At 43.9% G+C, this 22,497-nt stretch overlaps 1 protein-coding gene across 1 annotated transcript; it reads left to right on the top strand.

Moving 5' to 3' along the window:
- The first annotated feature begins 768 nt into the window (after positions 1–768).
- Positions 769–13,859, top strand: mcm3 (minichromosome maintenance complex component 3). The gene is made up of 17 exons (XM_085770400.1): positions 769–960; positions 1,259–1,371; positions 2,012–2,220; positions 3,009–3,139; positions 4,005–4,243; positions 5,246–5,354; positions 5,446–5,599; positions 6,188–6,319; positions 7,072–7,280; positions 7,974–8,148; positions 8,855–8,981; positions 9,077–9,227; positions 9,353–9,493; positions 10,763–10,869; positions 10,979–11,052; positions 12,515–12,614; positions 13,205–13,859. Exons 1-17 carry the CDS (start codon positions 886–888, stop codon positions 13,401–13,403), a joined length of 2,445 nt encoding a protein of 814 aa, XP_085626526.1. The 5' UTR covers positions 769–885; the 3' UTR covers positions 13,404–13,859.
- The last annotated feature ends 8,638 nt before the right edge of the window (positions 13,860–22,497 follow it).

Genomic DNA, 22,497 nt, shown 5'->3' with positions numbered 1-22,497 from the left:
AGTAAAAGATTGAATGACCTCCAAAAGGTTAAACATGAAACAATCTTTTGCAATATTTTAAAGCGATATCAGTGTCTTTTTTGTTTTCTACAATTTTTTGAGTGAAAAAGAGAAAGCAACAGCCTGCAAAAGAATAGGAAACCCAGGAGACTGAGCTCTGAGATAACAGTATCAGACAAGCTATTTACTATTTACATGCTGTGATAGTTTCCAAACGGGAGGGCGTTTTGCATGCCACTGCATGTGTATGCAATGCACACTCACTTTCTAGTAAGTATTTAAGTCTGAAGTCTGTTGATTACCTTTATAGTGACGTCATGTGTTTCTATTATTGTGTCCACGGTATTCAGTCTGTGCAAGAGCTCTGTTCAAGTTATTTTTTAGAACTGTTTTATTCATCATAGGGATTTCCTACTCAGTTATATTTGTATTCATTAGTTGTTTTATTCACTTTGAAGGCGTGTGACCGTGAGGTTTTGTCAGGTTACACGGACACAGCAGCGTTATATCTATCGCTCTGAGCAGCGTTAACTTGCACCATGTGTGTCTGTGTTGTCTCCTTCTTGTCGCCATCTCCTGGTTAAACAGAAAAACGCTCATTCTTCAGTCTCTTCCTCCTTTGTGACGCTCCGCCTCTTCCTGCTCTGTTTTCGCGGGAGTTCTCGAGGGGGGCGGGGCCAGCCGCGACACCGCAGATCCCATTGGACTACGCCGGGCAGTGCGCGACGAGTTCGACCAATCGCGTGTTACGCTCTACTCGTACCCGGCACGTTGTGGCGCGAAACCTCGTCAGTTGTGTGGTTTGACGGCAGCGGAGCACACGGCGCACCGAGTCCTCGGAGATACATTCAACTTGTTTTCAGCGATAATCAATAATCACACAGAATGGCAACCGACGTGGTGGACGACCAGGAGATGAGGGAGGCCCAGAGGGACTACCTGGACTTTCTGGACGATGACGTAAGTGAGACTTTATGCCGGTTTAACACGGTGTTGTGGGGCAGTGAATGAGGAGCCATGCGGCCATAACAATAGAAGTCTGCTCCACTGGAGGAAATGTGTGATAAATGACTTCAGTCTGTGTAATTACACGTTACTGTGGGGTTTGGTGATAAAGTTAGTCTGAGTTGTACTAGTTAACATGAAGTTGAGGCGTCTGTAGCTCAGTGAAATAATCACCATCGTCGTCATCATCACCTCGGTTAAAATGTGCAAAAATCAACCCGATGGGTTTTTTATTATGCCGCTTCACCTGCAGCAAGACCAGGGGATCTATCAGAGCAAAGTCCGGGACATGATCAGCGAGAACAAAGCTCGACTCATCGTCAACATCAACGACCTGAGGAGACGCAACGAGGCCAGGGCTGCGAAGTAAGAAGCTCTGTCTTTCTGTCTGTCTGTCTGAAACCTGCACAAAGAGCAGATCTCAGTGGAAGAGGCTCCACAGCGTCAGTAGTCTGCTCTACTGACCGACTTCAGTGTAATGCAGAGTAACAGACAGCACACACTGTGAAGGATGCAGCCCCACCTTTGTCCTTCTACAGATTTAAAGTGACAGTCTCTTACTTGGCATATGGCACCGATTTAGATTTGTAGCTGAACTGAAGTCAGTTCAACTGTGTGAATCCTTCACTTGTTCTGCAGCTCATCTACGTTTCACTGTTTTATCTCTCAAGTTAGTTTCTTTTTTTGTGATCAGATGTTTATTTAACAAGAACACAAGAGACAGTACAAGACAAAATTGACTGTAACAACTAAATTGCAAAATAATAATAGTAATAGTGTTAACCTTGCACTTCAATAAGGTGCAAGAAAAACCAAAACAAATGTTCTCAAGTTAGTTTAAGTCTAACCAGTTAAAATCTAGTGGGTGCTGGAGTATTTAACATGTAAACTACTATGTTTCACAGTACAGACAGTAAATCCAGCTCTGTGTGTGGAATCAGCTAAATGTGACTTGCAGTATTATTCATCTGTATGAAAACAACTAAATGTGTGCTGCTCCTGCCAGACTGATGAGCAATGCCTTCTCGGAGCTGCTGGCCTTCCAGCGGGCGCTGAAGGACATGGTGGCCACGGTGGACGCCACTTACGCCAAACAGTACGAGGAGTTCTTCGTGGCCCTGGAGGGCAGCTTCGGCTCCAAGCACGTCACTCCTCGCACCCTGACCTCCAGACTGCTGAGCAGCATGGTGTGTGTGGAGGGCATCATCACCAAGTGTAAGTTTATGATAATTTTATTTGTAGAGCACCTTTAAAAACAAGGTTGCAAGATGCTTAAAGCAGAAGTAAGCGATATTTTTGTGTTAATATAAGTCTTAAATAGTTATATCGTCCGACAGCAATCACTTACATAGAGTGTTTGGACCGAAACACGGGTCTCTCAGTCACTCTGCTCTGCTCTGAGCCGAGGAGAAAACTTTTCTCGTATCCTACAAGTTTTATCCAATGAGGAGAGAGAACGGCATGAAGGGCTGTGTGTGCAGCCAAGGGATGCGCGTGAATGTGGTGACATAGGGACGAGGACCAATAGATCCATGACGAGGGCGGGGGCTGCTAACTCCATCGGCTGACAAGACGTTATGGTGCGTTCAAGGCAACTTGTGTTTTTCCGACCTGTGAAGTCGTACCAGTTCGATCTGGTACGAGTTCATGGGTCGGAAGTTATGAGTGGCCGTTATAGTGACTTTCACAGGTAAAACAGGTCGGAAAAACATGAGTGGGTTGCCTGAAACGCTACTAAGTCGTGACGTGGAGCTGTAATTTACGGTTTCAAAAGCCTGCCTGGAACGCAGCATTAGCCAAAACGACCGGATCGCTTACTTCTGCTTTAACAATAAAAATCATTAGTGCAAATAAAATACATAACAATAAAATAACATTAAAATACAGTAATACAGAATAAAAGAGTCACAACAACAATAAAATAGAATCAAAACGTTTCCATCTCTCGATGCTGCTTTAACTGTTTGACTCCAGGACTGATTTCCTCCTTTCTTGTTCTTCAGGTTCTCTGGTGCGTCCCAAAGTGGTGCGCAGCGTCCACTACTGTCCCGCCACCAAGAAGACCATGGAGAGGAAGTACACGGACATGACCTCGCTGGACGCTTTCCCTTCCAGCGCCATCTACCCCACCAAGGTAACTGCATCCACAAGGCATTAGCCAGAGGCAGTGTTGGGCATGTTACTTTAAAAGATAACACTTTACTTAAATAGGTATTCATAAGATTGACATAACACTGTCATAACCATGACATAACAGCTGTCATTAACATCAATGAATACTTATGACAGCTGTCGTTAAGTGTCATTCGGTAAGTTATGTCACTTTTGATGCAAAGTTGTCATTATTTGAGATGTCCTTGTTATGAGAACTTGACATCATTTTTAAAGTTTGGCAATTAGGTCTGCTATGACAGTTTAAATTGTCTTTATGTCAACTTGTCAGAACAAAAACATCTCAAACAATGTCAACTTTGCATTAAATGACATAACTTACCGAATGACACTTAACGACAGCTGTCATAAGTATTCATTGATGTTTATGACAGCTGTTATGTCATGGTTATGACAGTGTTATGTCAATCTTATGAATACCTATTCAAGTAAAGTGTTACCAGTAAGGAATTACCTGGAAAAGTAACTATTGTGTTAATTTTATAAAATATAAAATGCTCAGATATGTGAAATTACTTGGACCTGCCCCCCTAACCCCTTGTTTATGGTTAGTTCCAGATAAATGTCTTTTTCCGACTAGCTGATGTACAGAAAAAAAGTGTATATAACGCACACTTATCGGGTGTATTATTGTGTCGGGACTTCATGAGTCAAGTAATGGCGAATAACGGTGCATTTTATTGTGAGTAACGGTGTTACAACGGGGGAAGCAGTAACTTTTTTGATTAATCGTTACTGAAATGCTGTTCTTCCCATCACTGATCAGAGGAAACGGTTAACACCACATCATATCAGCAGAACCTCCCTGACTTTGTCTCTCCCGTCAGGACGAGGAGAACAACCCCCTGGAGACGGAGTTCGGCCTGTCCATCTACAAGGACCACCAGACCATCACGGTGCAGGAGATGCCGGAGAAAGCTCCGGCCGGCCAGCTCCCCCGATCCGTGGACATCATCCTGGACAACGACCTGGTGGACGTGGTCAAACCAGGGGACAGGGTGCAGGTGGTCGGGACATACCGCTGTCTGCCCGGAAAGAAGGGCGGCTTCACGTCCGGCACGTTCAGGTAAGAGAGAGAGAGAGCTGGAGTCTTAAAGGGGACATATTATGCAAAATTCACTTTTTCATTGCTTTAGTATGTGTATTTGCGTATCCGGAGTGCCTCCTCACCCCTTAAACGTAAGTTTTGACAACTACGTCAACATTTTGTAAACTGCCATAGTCAGAGCGAAGATTCTAAACCGACCGTTTAGAGCAGGGCTGTGAAACTGGTGTGTAGAGAAGTCAGCTGTGCTCAATCTTTTGGTTTTTCTGACCAAAGCCTGTTACTAACATTACTTTTAGACATCAAAGTATTTTATTTTTTTTATTTTTTATTTATTTAGCACAAACAATATCATATAAAAAAACAACATGAACAATCAACATTACTGGGATGTGCAAAGGGGAGGTATGAAACCCAGGAGGGCTTATATGAAAACCTCACCCAACATATTCAAAGATCAAATTTGTTACGGTTTAGAAACAAATAACATAGGAAAATAATTGAACAATAATGAAAAATAAGTAGAAAAGTAAGAGATTAAAAAATACCTCCATGATGCTCGTATGTAATGTCCGTCTTGTGCTGAAGCCAGTAATTGTCGTCAGTGCGGTTACTGCGAATCACGCGAACCAGGAAGAGGTTTTTGTGTGTGTTTTTTTCAGAGAAGGGACGGTGGACTCTGAAAATTCTTCCAGCCCTTAGTCAACATGAGGGTGAGTAGATAATGAGCGAAATATCATTCTAGGGTGAACTATCCCTTTAAACAGTAAAATATAAGAAAAAAATAAAAATACGTACATAAATGAATAATACAAAACAGAAATAATGAATAAGCTCATAAGGAAAGAGTAAGGAGTAAGAGAGAAAGAGAGAGAGAGACAAAAGAAAAACATGACAATAATTGAGAAAGTACCATGTCAAGAAGAAAGTACCATGTCAAGAAGCAGAAATGAGCATGTCCCCTTTAAAGCTGCAGAATTCATCCTCCTGCTTTTGTTAATCCTTCCATCGTTTCCCCCTCAGGACCATCCTGATCGCCTGCCACGTCAAACAGATGAGCAAAGAGGTGTCGCCCTCCTTCTCTACCGACGACGTGGCCAAAATCAGAAACTTCAGCCGCACTCGCTCTAAAGTGAGTCCACGCGCCGGCGCCCGTCTGCTCCCAGCTCCTCTTAATTTTATTAAGCGAGTAAAAAATTGAAATCTCTTCCGTTTCCGCTCAGGATGTGTTCGACCAGCTGGCTCGCTCCCTCGCTCCCAGCATCCACGGACACGAGTACATCAAGAAGGCCATCCTGTGCATGCTGCTGGGCGGCGTGGAGAAGGTGCTGGAGAACGGCTCGCGCATCAGAGGAGACATCAACATCCTGCTCATCGGTACCTCACTGTTTCCTGTTTTTTTTTTATAAATTATTTATTTATTCCACTTTGGTACAGAGAATTCACCTTACAAATCAACAATACATAAGTGGGTTTTTCCCCCTCCCATTCCACCTGATGTCTCATTTATCCAAAATCACATTATCAACATGAGCACATACATAAAGCAGTTAGAAAAATACGTATTTTAATCTAGTGATGTACAATTCATATTCTCAAAATGCGATATAAGAGGTTGCCAGTGTTATAGAATTCATCGGTGGATCCCCGAAGTGTAATTTTGATCTTCTCTAGTTTCAAAAGTGTCATCAGGTCTTTAAGCCAGGAGTCTTTTGAAGGGGGTAAAGGGTCTTTCCACTGTAAAAGAATTTGACGGCGAGCTATCAAAGATGAGAAGGAGATTACATTTTACATTTTTCTGTATTGAGTTCAATTTAATTTTAATTCCTGGAGTGCCAAAATAGCTGTCTCTGGTGATCACCTCACTGTTTCCTGTTTTGTGCTTTCTACTTCTCTACTTTTAATATCAGGCCAGTGTTTTATTATATATATATATATTTTTTTTTCTTTTTTTCATATCTCCAGGCGATCCTTCAGTGGCCAAGTCCCAGCTGCTGCGTTACGTGCTCCACACAGCGCCCAGGGCCATCCCCACCACAGGCCGAGGCTCCTCCGGTGTGGGTCTGACGGCCGCCGTCACCACCGACCAGGAGACAGGTAGGACGCCCATCGCCCGCTGATCACATGACACCTGTATTCAGACCTGTGGTACATTTGCTTTGTTCCGATTCAAGGGGCTAAACCGATGCAATTGTTGCATTTTTCTTTTGGGTCGTTTGAGTTCACATGGTAACAGTCCCAATTAGTGATGTCACCATTATACATTTTCTTGGTACGATTACTGTCAGAGATAATCACGGTATTACCATTATCACTAGGCTATAATTATACATTAATTAATTTTACAACACTATGAATGTGTAAAATCAAATCAAAATGGTCAAAAAAAATAATTCATCCATGTCATCTATACCAAATGTTTAAGTTTATTTTAATGTTTTTTTTATTACAAATGACACACTAAAATTTAAATTCCTACCAATTCAATGTTACATTAAGAAAATTAACTTAATTTAAAGCATTTACCTTTATTTTGGTGTGTATCTGCCGATATGGTTCCAACATAATCTTTTTTGGAAAGTGACGGTATTTAGGAACCATGACGATTAATTAATTGTGGTGTTTAATACTGTGGTTAATTGCGAAAACAAGTTATCATGACATCCCTAGTGCCAATTGGTCCAAAGTTGTAAACAAATGTTATGTGCGAACCAACTGTTCTCTCATTGGTCAGAGATCTTACCCAGAAGGAGGAGGTGGTCACCCGGGAAAAACAAAAAACATGGAAAAACAATGGAATTATTTTTCAGTCAACTCATACCTTTTTTAAAAAAAAACTTCTTCATCAGGTGAGCGGCGGCTGGAGGCGGGCGCCATGGTGCTGGCCGACCGCGGCGTCGTGTGCATCGACGAGTTCGACAAGATGTCCGACATGGACCGCACGGCCATCCACGAGGTGATGGAGCAGGGCCGCGTCACCATCGCCAAGGCGGGGATCCACGCCCGCCTCAACGCCCGCTGCTCCGTGCTGGCCGCCGCCAACCCCGTCTACGGCAGAGTGAGTAACTCTGTACACACAGATCACATCAGTGTAGAACCAGGTCAGCTTTTAACTAACATCGCCCCATGTTTACTCAGTATACTGATTGCTTGTTCAATTGTACAATTGTAAATTGTACATATTTACTTTGTCTTATTTAATTATATTCTTATTCTGATTTTTGTTTTAGTAATATTTATTTACAGGTGCATCTCAATAAATTATAATATTCAATTCAAAAAGAGAAACTAATACATTATATAGTTCTGTTACACACAGAATGAAACATTTCATGTCTTTATTTATTTAATTTATTTTAATTGTCATGATTATGGCTTACATTTAATGAAGACCTAAAATTCAGTATCTCATAAAATTTGAGTATTACAAAAGAACTAAAAAAAGCATTTTTAACATGAAAATGTTGGCTTTGAAAAGTATGTCCATCTACTGTGTATATACACTCAATACTTGGTTTAGGCTATTTGACTTGAACTACTGGAAATTAACTTCTTCATGATAATAATGCTTTACATTTATATAGCGCTTTACAGAACCATTATTCTAATTTAGTGAGATGCACCTGTATGATTGCTTTTCTTGATATTCAGGATTTTTGTTTGCAACAAAGAAGACTTCCCTCCGGGGATGGATCAATAAAGTAATTCTGACTCCGATCTGGATCTAAAACTCCTACCGTCTCCTTTGCAGTACGACCAGTATAAAACCCCCATGGAGAACATCGGCCTCCAGGACTCGCTGCTGTCACGTTTCGACCTCCTCTTCATCATGCTGGATCAGATGGACCCCGAGCAGGACCGGGAGATCTCGGACCACGTGCTGAGGATGCACCGCTACCGCGACCCCCGCGAGCAGGAGGGAGCAGGTACTGTGACTCGGAGAGGTTTCACAACGTTTAAAGGGATAGCTCAACATTTTGGCAAATTGGCCCTTTGCCATAATCCCTATAGTTTTAGCAGTAGTTACCTTTTAATTGTTGGTGCAAGCTATTTTTAGAACGGTGGAGCAGAGCCGCGAGCTGCTCAGAGCTACGCTACGGAGGCTAATGGGATTTCTTGGTTTCCCTCAACAAACTCATCAAATACACAATTCAACAACTCCAAAACGCTCTGGTGGACAAGTTGTGACCTGCACATTCACCACGCTATGAGATAATAACGGAATGTTGTGAGACAGAGTTGTTTGAGGTAAATTCATGCTAAACCGATGATGTGCGTTCCCGTTCCCGGGCAGTTTTTCTGCAAGCAGTCTCTGCATTTGCCTCGAAAACAACTCTGTCTCATAACGAGAGCGTTTTGGAGTTGTTGGATTGTGTATTTGATGAGTTTGATGAGGGAAACCAAGAAATCCCATTAGCCTCCGTAGCGTAGCTCTGAGCAGCTCGCGGCTCTGCTCCACTGTTCTAAAAATAGCTTGCACCGACATTTAAAGGTAACAAACCTACTGCTATGACTATAGGGATTATGGCAATGGGCCAATTTGCCAAAATGTTGAACTATCCCTTTAAAGGTAAAAAGATTGTTGAATTTAAAAAGCGCTGAAATGACTCACTTATGGTCTTTGCCACGCAGCCATGGCTCTGGGCGGGACGGTGGACGTCCTGACGACGGAGGACCCGGACGCGGTGGGGGACGAACAGGAGGAGCTGCAGATCTACGAGAAGCACAACAACCTGCTGCACGGGAGCAAGAGGAAGAAGTACGAGCATGTGAACGAGTCCCGGTGTGAGAGGAGAACACACACACATCTGAGCTTCGGGCGCAGGAGGTTAACGTTTTGCCTTTTTGTTTCAGGGACAAGATCGTGAGTAAGGAGTTCATGAGGAAGTACATCCACATCGCCAAGATAGTGACCCCCGTGCTGACGGAGGAGGCGGCCAATCACATCGCAGAGGAGTATTCGAGACTGAGGAGCCAGGAGCAGCTGGCCGCCGACATCGCCAGGGTGAGCAGGAGCAGCCTCGGAGCTCACTGACCAGACTCCACACACACACACACACACACACACACACACACACACACACACTCTCTCTGTGACCTGTGTGTGAACGTGGTGTCTCTCGTCCTTAGACGTCTCCGGTGACGGCCCGGACACTGGAGACCCTGATCCGTCTGTCCACGGCGCACGCCAAGGCCCGCATGAGCAAAACGGTGGAGCTGGAGGACTCGGAGGTTGCCGTGGAGCTCGTCCAGTTCGCCTACTTTAAAAAGGTGTGACTCTTTTTTTTTTTTCTCTTTTCTTTTATTTCTATTCTTTCTTCCTCACTAAATCCATGTGTGTGTATGTATGTGTATATATATATATATATATATATATATAGTATATACTGTGGTTATAATGTATTTTCTGTTTTTTATGTGCCTTTTTTTTTCTTTTCCCTTCTTTCTTTTTATCTTATGAAAATGGAAAAAGGTATACTGCCCTAGTATACTGCCCTACAAAGGCAAAGTGCAGTATCTGTAAAAATGCCAAACTGCGAAAAACTGCTTTTTGTGTTTTTCATTGTCAGGTTTAAGCATCGAATTATGAATAACTACCAAGTCTGTAATTGATTAGATAAAGGTGGACTGAATTAAAGCATTAAAGTGGTCCGGTCGTTTTCGCTAATGCTGCGTTCCAGGCAGGCTTTTGAAATCGTAAATTACAGCTTCAAGTCACAACTTACGACTTTGTAGCGTTTCAGGCAACCCACTCGTGTTTTTCCGAGTCACTATAACGGCCACTCGTAACTTCTGACCCGTGAACTCGTACCAGATCGAACTGGTACCACTTCACGGTCGGAAAAATACGAGTTTCCTTGAACACACCATAACAGTCCTCGTCCCTACGTCGCCACATTCACGGCGTCCCTTGGCTGCACACACAGCCCTGCATGCCGTTCTCTCTCCTCATTGGATAAAAACTGTAGGATACGATAAATGTTTTCTCCTCGGCTCAGAGCAGAGCAGAGTGACTGACAGACCCGTGTTTCAGACCAAACACTCTATGTAAGTGATTGCTGTCGCAAGATATAACTATTTAAGACTTATATTAACACAAATATATCACTTACTTCTGCTTTAAATGTATTTTGTAGTTTGTCTTTCTGACCAATTTTGACCGTTTTATGGCAGATACTGCACTTCTGCCTTGGTTTTGGTGCAGATACTGCACTTTGGCTTGGTATTAGCTACAGATACGACACTTTGCCTTGGTTTCACAGTGCTTTTTTGGATGGACAGCAAAATAAAAAGCCCAATAACTCTGGAAATTCTAGCAGTACCAATATCAAATTCTACCAGATTGAAGAGAATATGCCACACTTTTGATCATCATTTTTTGGTCAAAAAAATAAATAAATTGAAAAAGTGCAGATACTGCACTTTGCCTTTGTAGGGCAGTATAAGTAACTTTGTGGCTAACTTGATTCTGTCACATCAAGTCTGTATAAAAACAAAATAGGTGTGAGTCGACACATCATACATGCATTTTGTGTTCAGGTTCTGGAGAAGGAGAAGAAGCGTTCGAGACAGGAGCGGGACTCTGGTTCGGAGGAGGAGGACGAGGAGACGTCCACTCAGCAGTCACAGAAGACTCAGAGGAAGAGGTAAAGACTCGGTCTCAGTACATGTAGAGGACGCCCAGCGTCTCCTCTTCTACTGCAGCAGTCAGTCATCATATCATCAGTCAGTGACCATGTCCCGTGTGTCCTGCAGGGGGCGCCGTGGCTCTCAGGGCAGCGAGCCCTACAGCCCGTACGACTTCAGCGAGAACCAGGACGTCCCTGAGAGTAAGCATCACTTTACCCACAATGCAGCAGTCTGCTTTCCACACTCAGTTCACATATTATATTTCTTGCCACACGATTGGTTTCACTGCAGTTTTGCGAGATTGAAATTTTAAAGTTTTTTAGTCATGTATTTAAATTACCCAAGGTTGTGACAATGAACTCATTGTCAGTTAATCTGCTCTAGATTGTTTTTTTCATTAGTTGGTCAATGTCATAATGTTAAATAACCAGCAGACAAAACACTAAACTTCAAACTTGACTCAGTAAAGGGGGGGTCTCAGCGTCTCAGCTGGGGTCAGTAAAATGTTTTTCTAACAGGCTGACAGTGACAATCACGTGAAACTGAGGCGAACTCATTCATGGTTGTCTCTGATTATACTGGTAACAGCCGACCTCCAATGTAGACGCGCGACATGCGCGCTCGTTAAAGCGGCGCGTAGCCGCGTGCAGTCGGTGCGACGGCGACGCCGTTTTCCCCCTGTGCATGACCGTGGAGCTGTGCGCCGCGGACACGCACGGTTCCCTACGTTGCTGTGTCAGGCAGGTGTTTAACGGAGCTCTGCCCCGTTTCAGAGGTGAAGGAAGCCCTAAGTGGAAAGACGTCGCCTCCAATGTAGAATGTGTTCAATTAAAGTGAAACTAACACATTATATAGGCCTATATGTCCATTACACACTGAATGAAACATCCCATGTCTTTATTTATTCCGTTTATTTTAATAGTAATAATTATGACTAACATTCAGTGAAGACCTAAAAATCAGTATCTCCAAAATTGAAATATTGCAAACCTTTTTTTTTTTTTTTTTTTTAAGCATTTTTAATATAGAAATGTTGGCCTTCTGAAAACTATGTCCATCTATATGCACTCAATACTTGGTTGGGGTTGAACTACTGGAAATGGACTTTTCTGTGATATTGTCAATGGTGAGCCCCCCCCCCCCCCCGGAAGACAATTCCTCTCTTTTTTGGTCCTGACCCGTTTGCATCCCTGATTTATAATGCATGAATACTCATTAGTATGTAGTCAGTAAGTGCTGATCAATGATGAGTAAAACATTTGTAACTGTTTATAAACTACATACTAATGAGTATCCATGTGTTATAAATGATGAATTCAGTATTTAATGCTTAACTAATGCTTAATAGTGTGTACTTATTATAAAGTGTTGTTACCAACAACTTTAAGGCCACTCTTAAATACAAGTAATTGACTGTACATTTGTACGTAAGTAAAGGATCTGAGCACTTCTGTTTACTGAAAATGTAAATATAAGACCTCCTATTATAGAACATGTAGTAACAAAACCAACAAGGTTTAAGGTTAAAGTTGTAATATGATGTGTTTTTATGTTTCCTCGTGAATACCTGCAGATTTGAAGTGTCAGGGGACCTCGTGTCCTGGACTTAACTGTTTGACTGCTCAGTGTCTCTGAGTTCTCACATTGGTCTCTGCTCTGCAGTTCAGGCTGGCACCCCCAAACCAGCTAAGCCACAGCGAGAGGAGGAGGAACCCATGGAGGCCACATCACAGGCCGGAGCTGCACAGCTCTCTGCAGACAGGTGGGTGACTGAGCTGCACTGTGTGCAATGACAGAACAGCCCTGTTTTCTTGTCCGTAACAACATCTATTGCACGTCTGTCCGTCCTGGGTGAGGGATCCCTCCTCTGTTGCTCACCCTGAGGTTTCTCTTATTTCTCCCTGTTAAAGGGTTTTCCATGGAATTTTTCCTCAGTCGATGTGAGGGTCTAAGGACAGAGGATGTTGTTGTGATGCCATGTAAAGCCCTTTGAGACAAACTGTTTGTAAAAATGGGCTATACAAATAAAATTGCCTTGCCTTGCCCAGTGTCTTAAGAGTAAATGAATTACAAGAGCTGGAACTATAATAACCTTAGTATCGTCTTTAAGTCTCTTTTTAAAACTCACTTTTATCCTTTGTTTGCTTGTTTTTATATGTAATATTCCTGTGTATTATATGTAAAGCACTTGATAGTGTTAATTTCGATAAGTTGTATAGAAATAAAGTTATTATTATCAACCCGGTCTCAGATCAAGGGGAGTGTGTAGATTTAGAGAGCTCCATCAGTGTGGGGGCAGATGACAACCTGTTTAAACCTGTCTGATCAAACTTAAACGTTCTCTCTCTGCAGACTGAAAGAGTTCAAGTCGTCGCTGTTCTCCGTGTTCCAGTCTGCTCACGCTCAGTCAGTGAAGATGAAGATGCTGATGGACGACATCAACAAGGAGCGGGAGAAGAGGTTCACGGAGCCTGAGGTGCGCGCCGCTCTGGCTCGCATGCAGGAAGACAACCAGGTCATGGTGGCCGACGACATCGTCTTCCTCATCTAGAGGAGGAGGAGGAGGAGGAGGAGGAGGAGGAGGGAGACTGTTTCTGAAATCAACAACATGGACTTTGACAGAAACAGTGATTTCTATCTATATATGTCTCATTGTCTGTGAAAGCAGACTAATGTTGCAGATCACCAAGGAAGTTTATTCCTATACAGTTTATTCTGATAACGTGTAAAGTACAGGTTGATCTAGTACAAATATATCTCATTCATATGTACGCACTTGTTTCTAGGTATCAGTACTTCATAAGGTCTTTACCACCATGTGTCACTAACAGATGAATGTTGTTGGAACATTTCAGTCAGAGCACCGACAGTCTTCATCTAACAGGGACATTATGAAGTATTGTTACCAACACTTCTGTTGTCTGGGTTTGTATATAGTTGAAGACAGGTTTTGAAATTAACTGTAGTTGTGTATTAAAAAAATAAATAAAAAGAATGTCATGTTTTTGGAAAAGGCTTTGGTTTCTGAATGAAATGACAGAACTATGATGCAGCAGCAGCTCGTTGCTCAGTGTTTATTGAACGGTTTCCATGAGAGCTCAACACACTGCCAGTTCAAACACGCAACAGAGACGAAGCGCGACTTCACAACACAACATCTGCCTTAATTTTACAACACCTGCAAAAAAAGCAAAGAAGACTGATGCCTTATAGTGGGGTCGGATGCATGTGTAATTTTTCTCAGTCATTTCAAATTGGTGTTAAAGTTTGGTTTTCACTTCTAAGTTGAAGTTTAGGGTCTATAGAACAATTTGAGTCAGAGTGTCAAACACAGATAAAAAATGGCCTCTAGGGGGCGCTGCAAAATATGTAAACTGCTACAACTTTTGATTAGATTAACCAAATTTAACAAATGAGGTATGTATGGATTCAGAATAAAAAGGAGAAACTGGTATGCTAAGCATTTGGTGACCAGATTAAAAATAAATACACTTTTAGCCCAAAATATTAAATGGACTCAAGCGAAATTATGCTTTTTTAAAGATAAAGTCTGAAAATATCCTCACAGTTGCTAAGGAATTTTACTTATTAATGTTATTTCATTAAGTCAAGACTGTGTTGTGATTACAGTAAACTGAAATTGAAATGCTCATCACTCTTCTATTCTATGCCCTAGGGGGTGCCGCAAAACAGCCATAGTCTTTGTATGTATTGATTTAGGATCAGGAGTAACTTTTTTCAATCAAGGCAAGGCAATTTTATTTGTTTTTACAAACAGTTTGTCTCAAAGGGCTTTACATGGCATCGTAACAACATCCTCTGTCCTTAGACCCTCACATCAATCAATCAATCAATCAATCAATCAAACAAACAATCCAGCCATCAAGTCACAATCCAGGCCAATTATGCCACCCACTCCTTTCACCCTTGCTCGTGTGCTTGGTCAATCGGCATAGCTGAAAAACGCCGATTGCTGCGAGTTACCCTCCAATGTCCCTTTTCAAACTCTGCCCAGATAGGGAGACATTCTATGTCCTTTATAAAGACTGGAAGCCACCGGGCATGATGGTCGAGAGCAAAGAACAGAGGAACAAGCTTCTGCAGGGTTGTGACTATGAGTTTGATCTTCCGTTCGCGATGTGCTCGTATGAACATGAAGATACTCTGTTGGTACTTGTACACAAGCAGCCAGAAGGAGAATGTTGGGCTCTCATGGGCAACTCTCTCAACCCAGTCCTCAAGAACCATCCCGGTTCCACTGTCCTCATAGGCTCGCTTTAGAAGGCTGTGGAGTACTACAACAGTAACTTGATGGGCATATCTTGTTCTCATCACATTGGATGCCTTCAGAAATGATGTGGCTGCTGCCGCTGAATTCACTAGCCCAGCTTCTTTCGGGGCTTCGGGAATATCCAGATCCACGCAGAAGATCTCCCATGTGTGACAGTTGACAGGTCCTGTCACTATGACTCTTACCCGGGAGTCTGGGGTTCGAAGCCCGCCCGGGCCCTCTTCACCTTGCCACACATGATACTCCACAAAGCCATTTCAATGTGGAGCCCACCTAACATCATCACCACAAACTTGTCTTCTCCGAAGATGTCAGGGAAGGTCCACTGCATTTTTTCGCAAAGTCATAGAGGGCAAGGCAAGGCAATTTTATTTGTATAGCCCATTTTTACAAACAGTTTGTCTCAAAGGGCTTTACATGGCATCACAACAACATCCTCTGCCCTTAGACCCTCACATCGACTGACGAAAAACTCAATGGAAAACCCTTTTAACAGGGAAAAATCGGAGAAACCTCAGGGTGAGCAACAGAGGAGGGATCCCTCATCCAGGACGGGCAGACGTGCAATAGATGTTGTTACAGACAAGAGGGGTTGGTCCACTACCATCACAGGGACTTGTTGTGGGTTGAGGTGCTCAGTGTTTTTATGGTGAATCATTTCTGGGGTTGCTGCTTTGTCATGAAAAAGTGGCAGGAGGGCCTCATTGCTTTTTTCCGGCTGTCCAACAACATCAGATCGAACAGCATGGAATGAAGACCACATTGTTCGAGTGCCACTTTCTAAATCAGAATCGACATAGAGGGTGTCATTTACTGCATTCATCCATGCCTCTTCATGCTTTCTCTCTGCATCGAATGAACCTCTCACCACTGGCTGCACAACTTTAACTGGAGGTTGGGTAACAAGATTTCGGCCCAGGTGGTACCGATGTATACGAATGAGGCAGGATGGGTCCTACTATGCTGCTTTCTTTGAGTTGATTTTCAGACATTCTTGGTGCAACCCGGGGTTGAAAGCAGAAAAATAATTAAGAAGTGCAACAATAACAAAAGGCATGCAAGTTGGGTGCTTCATATCACGTAGGCTATATGCAGCCGTGTATGGGTATCCTAGCTATCTTTGTGCTATAGGGATATTCTGAACACCAATCTTAAATCCAGTTGAGTCATTACACAGCCTTTATTTACAATAACTTTAAAAATCATGTTTCATAGCAACTTTGAGGACATTTCCAGACTTTATCTTCAAAAAAAGCACAATTTTGCTTGTGTCCTTTTAATATATTGGGCTAAAAGTGTATTTATTTTTATCCATACATACCTCATATGTTAAAATTGGATAATCTAATCAAAAGTTGTAGCAGTTTACATATTTTGCGGCGCCCCCTAGAGGCTATTTTTTTTATCTGTGTGTTTGACACTGACTCAAATTGTTCTATAGACCCTAAACTTCAACTTGGAAGTGAAAACCAAACCTTAACACCAATTTGAAATGACTGAGCCTTAAACGACCCCACTATTAAGCATTCCTTGTTTCTAAAGCAACAGTAGCCAGGGTTTCTTGCTGTTTTGCATGAAGAAGAAGAAACTGCTTAGAAATATCGACATTATGAATGGTCTGTTTTCACAGAGGGGTGTTGTACAAATGAGCTGGGGTTTTCTCTCCTTTAGATAATATTCCAATTAAACATGATAGTGGATTTCCAGTCGGCTACATCTGGCTGCCTGCAGTCTGATAAAGAGGCAGCGTCTTCTTGAATTAAGAAATAATTTTTTCCATTTCATTTTTGTGATATGTTGCTTTGTTGTATAGTCTGAAAAACCACCAAACAACTGTCAGTGCGTTGTTAGTCAATTTGGCACGTTTTCAATTGCAAACTGCATTAAGCAGGTCAATGGAAACACCTGTAGAGAGAGACTGGAGGTGATGTGCAGTGAAGGACCACAGCTTGAACCACTGTGGTTTGTCCTAGTGTTGGACTGTACTGGAGACCACATTTTCAGAGTTTTGGTCTCTGTCTGAATCAGCTACATTTTTACTCAGTCGAGCTGGATTCTGGATTTTTTCTGAAGCCTAGTCAAGACCACAGCTGCAGTGAAATGTTTTTTAACAGCAGATGTCTCTCTGTCACTCATTCACTTTCGTAATGAATTCAATAACTTAAAGATAATTAAAATGGTTTTACAAAGGAGTATGCTTGTGTAACCATCTGAAAAACTTGGTCCACCTCTCTCTGCCTCTACTGTCCTACCAATTAAAAGCAAAAAGCCTAGAAAAAATACAAAAAATTACCATTTCTTTTTAGCTGAGGAATAATGTAAATATCAAAACGTGATTATTAGTATGAGTACTGGCACTGAATACAGTAATGGTCTTGGAAATGGTCTCGCGTTGGTTTGGTCTCTGTCTTGGATTTGGACTTGGTCCTGCGACCCCCGCCCCTCCTTGGTCTTGGTCTTGACTCAGTCTTGACCGGGTCTCTGGTTAGGTGGTCTTGACCACAACACTCCTGATTTCCAACCTACTACACCTTCATGGTATGCACTCATTCACTCATTGTGTTGCATATTTGCATTTGTGTTTCCAATTTGATGAAAATATTTCCTTAATATGTCTTGTTGTGTGTATTTGCATGTGTTTTTGGTCTCCATGTAATGGTAATATGAAAGTAGTCAGACACTGACAGTAAGTTCCACAGTTTGTTTGTTCCACTACGCAAACAGGAAATCACTGCACCCACTCTCAGTAAATGTGTCCTGTGGTCTCGTAGATTTTGCAGGGCGCCAGCCCCCACTGTGTGTATTTTTATTGGTTTTTTAAATCTTTTTGTGAGTGTAAATTTCTCTGGGAAATGCTGTAAACAGGGAACGATTAATCCCTTGGACATATTTCATCTGGAAACATAATAGTTCAGTAATTAGGCTATAAGCCAAAATGGGGGTCAACCTTGAACAAATTGCAACAGAAGCGAACTCAACTGATTTTGTATCCTCAACATGTCCTGGATGAGGGAAAAAAGCCCTGAAGAATCCCATAAGGGGAAAGTTTCCAAAAAGACCAAAATATAACCCATTCATATGCCTATTCATTTTTCTCATGTGATAGGGTCAAATTTTTAACCTTTCGATATCTCCATGAAAATTACCCAGTTGATTACTTACATTAAGACAAACAAAAAATGTATTACAAGTTTTTTGAAAATGTTTGTTAACATGAGCAAATTTGCATAAAACAGCATAAATTCCACCGTTTTGACAGCACAGGTATGAATAAAGGTGCTGTGGTGGCACCATCATGAAAATTGGGATGAGTTGACGCCTTCGGTCACTCGACAAGAAACCACTTGAAATTTCGAGATGGCTGCAATTTTTCAAGATGGCCGCGGCCGCCACCATAGTGGAGCAGGTATGACACTCTCCGTTCTTAAGGAGGTGACTGCTGCTGAGATCAGGGACCTCCAGCAGAAGGACACTTATCTTCTGGTGGTTGTTTTGATCGAACAGTTCTTTAATAAAATATTCTTGGCATTTTTGCCTTCAATGATAGAGAGATATGGACCCAGCTCCAAATCCCATCTCTGCAATAATAATTAAGACTGGTTTAAAGTTCCTTCTTCCTCCCTGTCTCTATGTATTAATGCTCATGGGTATGGTCATATTAAGTTTTTTACAATAATATGTCAACAAGATTGAACAAGACATTTTCACCTGCTATACCCAGTGTTTAGATCTGGTGTTTTATGTATGCAAATTAGCCATATAGTTAGATTATGCACTGTTGGCTCATGTTGACAAAGACTTTCAAAAAACGTAGGGTTACTTAACGTAATCCCTGGTTCTTTGATAACAGAGTGAGGTGTTTCACTATGGGAATCGCCTTGGCATGACCAACTCTACGGAAGCTCCAATGACACAACGTCTGTCTGTGACAGACAGGTCGAGCTGTGCTGGGGCCCCGCCCCCTCACACTACCACAGCCGACCTGCCCCTACCAACTCATTCTAGACCGGTTTCTTTCCGTGCCTATGCGAGTAGGGACGTGATGGTGAAACACCTCACTCTGTTATCAAAGAACCAGGGATTACGTTAAGTAACCCTACGTTCTTTTTCTAACTTCGTTCGGTGTTTCACTATGGGAGATATAGCCCACTCCCGAATAGCATTTAATCTCCCGAAGCTCTAATCATGTTAAAGCCCGGCAGTGGCTGCTATACAGACCCCGGTCTGTTTGCCTCTAGCACCGCCTGTGCTACAGATGGCCCTGAGACATCCAGCCTGTAAAACCTTATGAAAGTGTGGGGCGTAGCCCAGCTCGCCGCCGCACAAATGTCCTGTACTGAGACTCCCCTAAACAGGGCCCATGATGTGGCCATGCCTCTAGTGGAATGAGCCCTCAAACCCTGGGGGGGCTGCAAACCCCTGCACCCATAGGCCAGAGATATGGCTTCCACGATCCAGTGGGACAACCTCTGGCGGGACAAAGGCTTTCCCTTATGGGGAGTGGCCCAGGACACAAACAGCTGGTCATCTCTCCTGAAACCTGCTGTCCTACTCATATACACATGGAGCGCCCTGACGGGGCATAATGTGTTAAGCTTTTTCTCCTCCGCTGAGGAGAATGGAGGTGGGTGGAAAGCCAACAGCTCCACTGTGGGACACCTGTAACCTGACTCAACCACCTTAGGCACGAAGGCTGGGTTGGGCCTCAAACAGACCTTAGAGAGCCCTGGTGCAAACTGTAAACAGGAAGGCCGTATGGATAACGCCTGTAGGTCACTCACTCTCTTTGCCGTAGTTAAAGCTAAGAGCAAAGCTGTCTTCAGTGAAACAAACTTCATCTCTGCCACCTCCATAGGTTCAAATGGGTGGAGAGAGAGGGCATCCAGCACCACTGACAGCTCCCACAGGGGAACCAGGGGTCTGGAAACTGGGAGTTTGCGTCGTGCACCTTTCATGAAACGACAGACTAAGGGATGTTGCCCTACAGGCTTGTCTCCAAAGCCCACATGACAAGCCGAAATGGCAGCCAAATACACCTTGACAGTGGAAAAAGCCTTTCCTTTTTCCACCAAATCCTGCAGGAAACACAGCAGGTCCACCACTGAACACTGAAAAGGGATGATATGTTTCAAGTCACACCACTCCTCAAAAACACGCCATTTACCACTGTAAAGAGAGCGAGTAGAGGAGGCTCTAGCGTTCTGAATGGTGTCAATGACCTGCGCTGGCAGGCCTGCAGCGCTCAGGTTCCACCTCTCACGGGCCAAGCCCAGAGTGCCATGCGGTCTGGGTGCGGGTGGTAGATTTCCCCGCCCGCCTGGGACAGAAGATCCCTGCGTATGGGGAGCGGCCACGGCTCGCCCCCTAGCAGCTGTATTATTTCTGCCATCCAATGTTTGGACGGCCATCGTGGTGCTATCATGATTAATTGCAGGCCCTGTTCTCTCACTCTGATTAGAGTCGGGGAGATCAGACTGAGCGGTGGAAACGCGTAAAGCAGCACGTCTGGCCACGGGTGTGCCAGTGCATCCACACCCAGAGGTGCATTTGCGTCCGACAGGGAGAAAAACAGTGGACATTGCGCGTTTTCTTGCGAGGCGAACAGATCTACGGCTGCTTGGCCGTATCTGAACCAAATCTGCTCCACCACCTGCGGGTGGAGCTTCCACTCTCCGTACAGAGGATTCCCCCGGGACAGGAGATCCGCTCCTCTGTTCAAAACGCCCGGTACATGTGTTGCTCGAAGAGACAGGAGCCGGGTACTGCTCCACAAGATTACTTTCCGAGCTAAGCTGTGCAGCTGCAGTGACCGAGTGCCGCCCTGGCGGTTTATGTATGCCACTACAGTGGAATTGTCTGTCTTCACTAGGACATGCTGACCCTGAAGAAATTGCTGGAAATGTTTCAATGCTAGAAACACTGCCCAAAGCTCCAGAACATTTATATGAGACAGAGCCCGGCTCTGATCCCATATCCCATTCACTGTCCTGCCCAACATGGTCGCTCCCCATCCTGACAGGGACGCGTCCGTTGTCATGGTTACCCTGGACGCCACCGCGCCCAGCGGCATCCCCGCCGCGAGGGCTGCTGTGTCCCTCCACGGTCGGAGAGCCGCCACACATGCCGGTGTTATTTTCAACCTGCGGCTGAGATGACGGCGTGGGCATAGGCGGAGTGCCGCGACCCAACGCTGAAAATCCCTCATCATCAGTAACCCCAGATGTACCACAGAAATCACTGACGCCATGAGGCCGAGCAGGCGTAGGCACAGTCTGAATGACACGGCTTGCCCCAGCCTGAATAGAGAGAGACACTGTGTTAGGGACATTAATCTCCCCTCTGATAGCGTGACGCGAAAAGAGAGAGAGTTTATGTTGAGACCCAGGTATTCTGTGCACTGTGTGGGCTCCACTCGGCTCTTCGCCCAGTTTATATTGAACCCGAGATCCCCGAGATGTTTTATCACCGCGGCGGCATCTCTGGCCGCTTGTTCCCGCGATGGAGAGCATATCAGATAATCGTCTATGTATGAAAATATTCTGATACCGCTGCTCCGTAACGGAGACAGTGCTGCTTCCACACATTTGCTGAACACCCTGGGAGCTAGTGACAGCCCGAAGGGAATCGCTTGATACTCGTAGGCTTTGCCCTGAAATGCAAACCTGAGAAACTTCCTGTGCGCGGGATAAATGGCGATATGAAAATATGCGTCCTTGAGGTCGATCGTGACAAACCAATCGCCCCGACGGATTGACTGAATGAGCACTTTGTGTGTCAACATTCTGAATGTGTATTTTCGTAGGTGTCTGTTTAACACACGGAGATCTAGAATGGGACGAAGGGACGAGCTTCCCTTCTTGGGAATGAGGAAGTAACGGGAGTAAAAACCCTGTTGAGTTTCCTCGCTCGGGACTGCTCTGATCGCTTGTTTGTTTAATAGCGACGCTATTTCGTCCTGTAAAACTCGAGCTGCATCCCCTTTGGCTACTGAAGCCACCACACCGTTGAATCTGGGTGGTTTCATAGCGAATTGTAGTCTGTAACCCTGAGAAACAGTTGACAAAACCCATGGATGAACTGCGCATGCGCGCCAATTTGCCGCCCGTGCAGGTAACGTGCTTATGTTGTCGCACTGTGGTGACGTCACCCGCCGCGACTGGCGGGATCTGTCTCCCATTAGAGGAGCGTGAGCTCCCCCTGTGGGAATTGAGGGGGCATGGCAGTGTTTTGTCTTTATTTTGTTTTTCTTTATGTTTTGGGGAAGACAACTCGCCCTTGGCTCTGAGCCTGGCTGCGAGGGTGTGAGTTTTATTTTTGTTAAACAAGGTGAAAGTGCTTGGTGACACTGTGTTAC

Source organism: Trachurus japonicus, chromosome 24 (genome assembly GCF_045865225.1).
Source record: "Trachurus japonicus isolate A0001 chromosome 24, Traja_1.0".
Classification (NCBI taxonomy): Eukaryota; Metazoa; Chordata; class Actinopteri; order Carangiformes; family Carangidae; genus Trachurus; species Trachurus japonicus.
Note: the sequence above shows the minus strand (reverse complement) of the source record. Positions and strands in the feature narration are given on the sequence as shown.

Coding starts and splice junctions, on each gene's coding strand:
- mcm3 (XM_085770400.1), top strand. CDS start 886: ATGGCAACCGACGTGGTGGACGACCAGGAGATGAGGGAGGCCCAGAGG. Junction 6,320..7,071: donor CACCACCGACCAGGAGACAG/GTAGGACGCCCA, acceptor CTTCTTCATCAG/GTGAGCGGCGGCTGGAGGCG. Junction 10,870..10,978: donor CAGAAGACTCAGAGGAAGAG/GTAAAGACTCGG, acceptor TGTGTCCTGCAG/GGGGCGCCGTGGCTCTCAGG.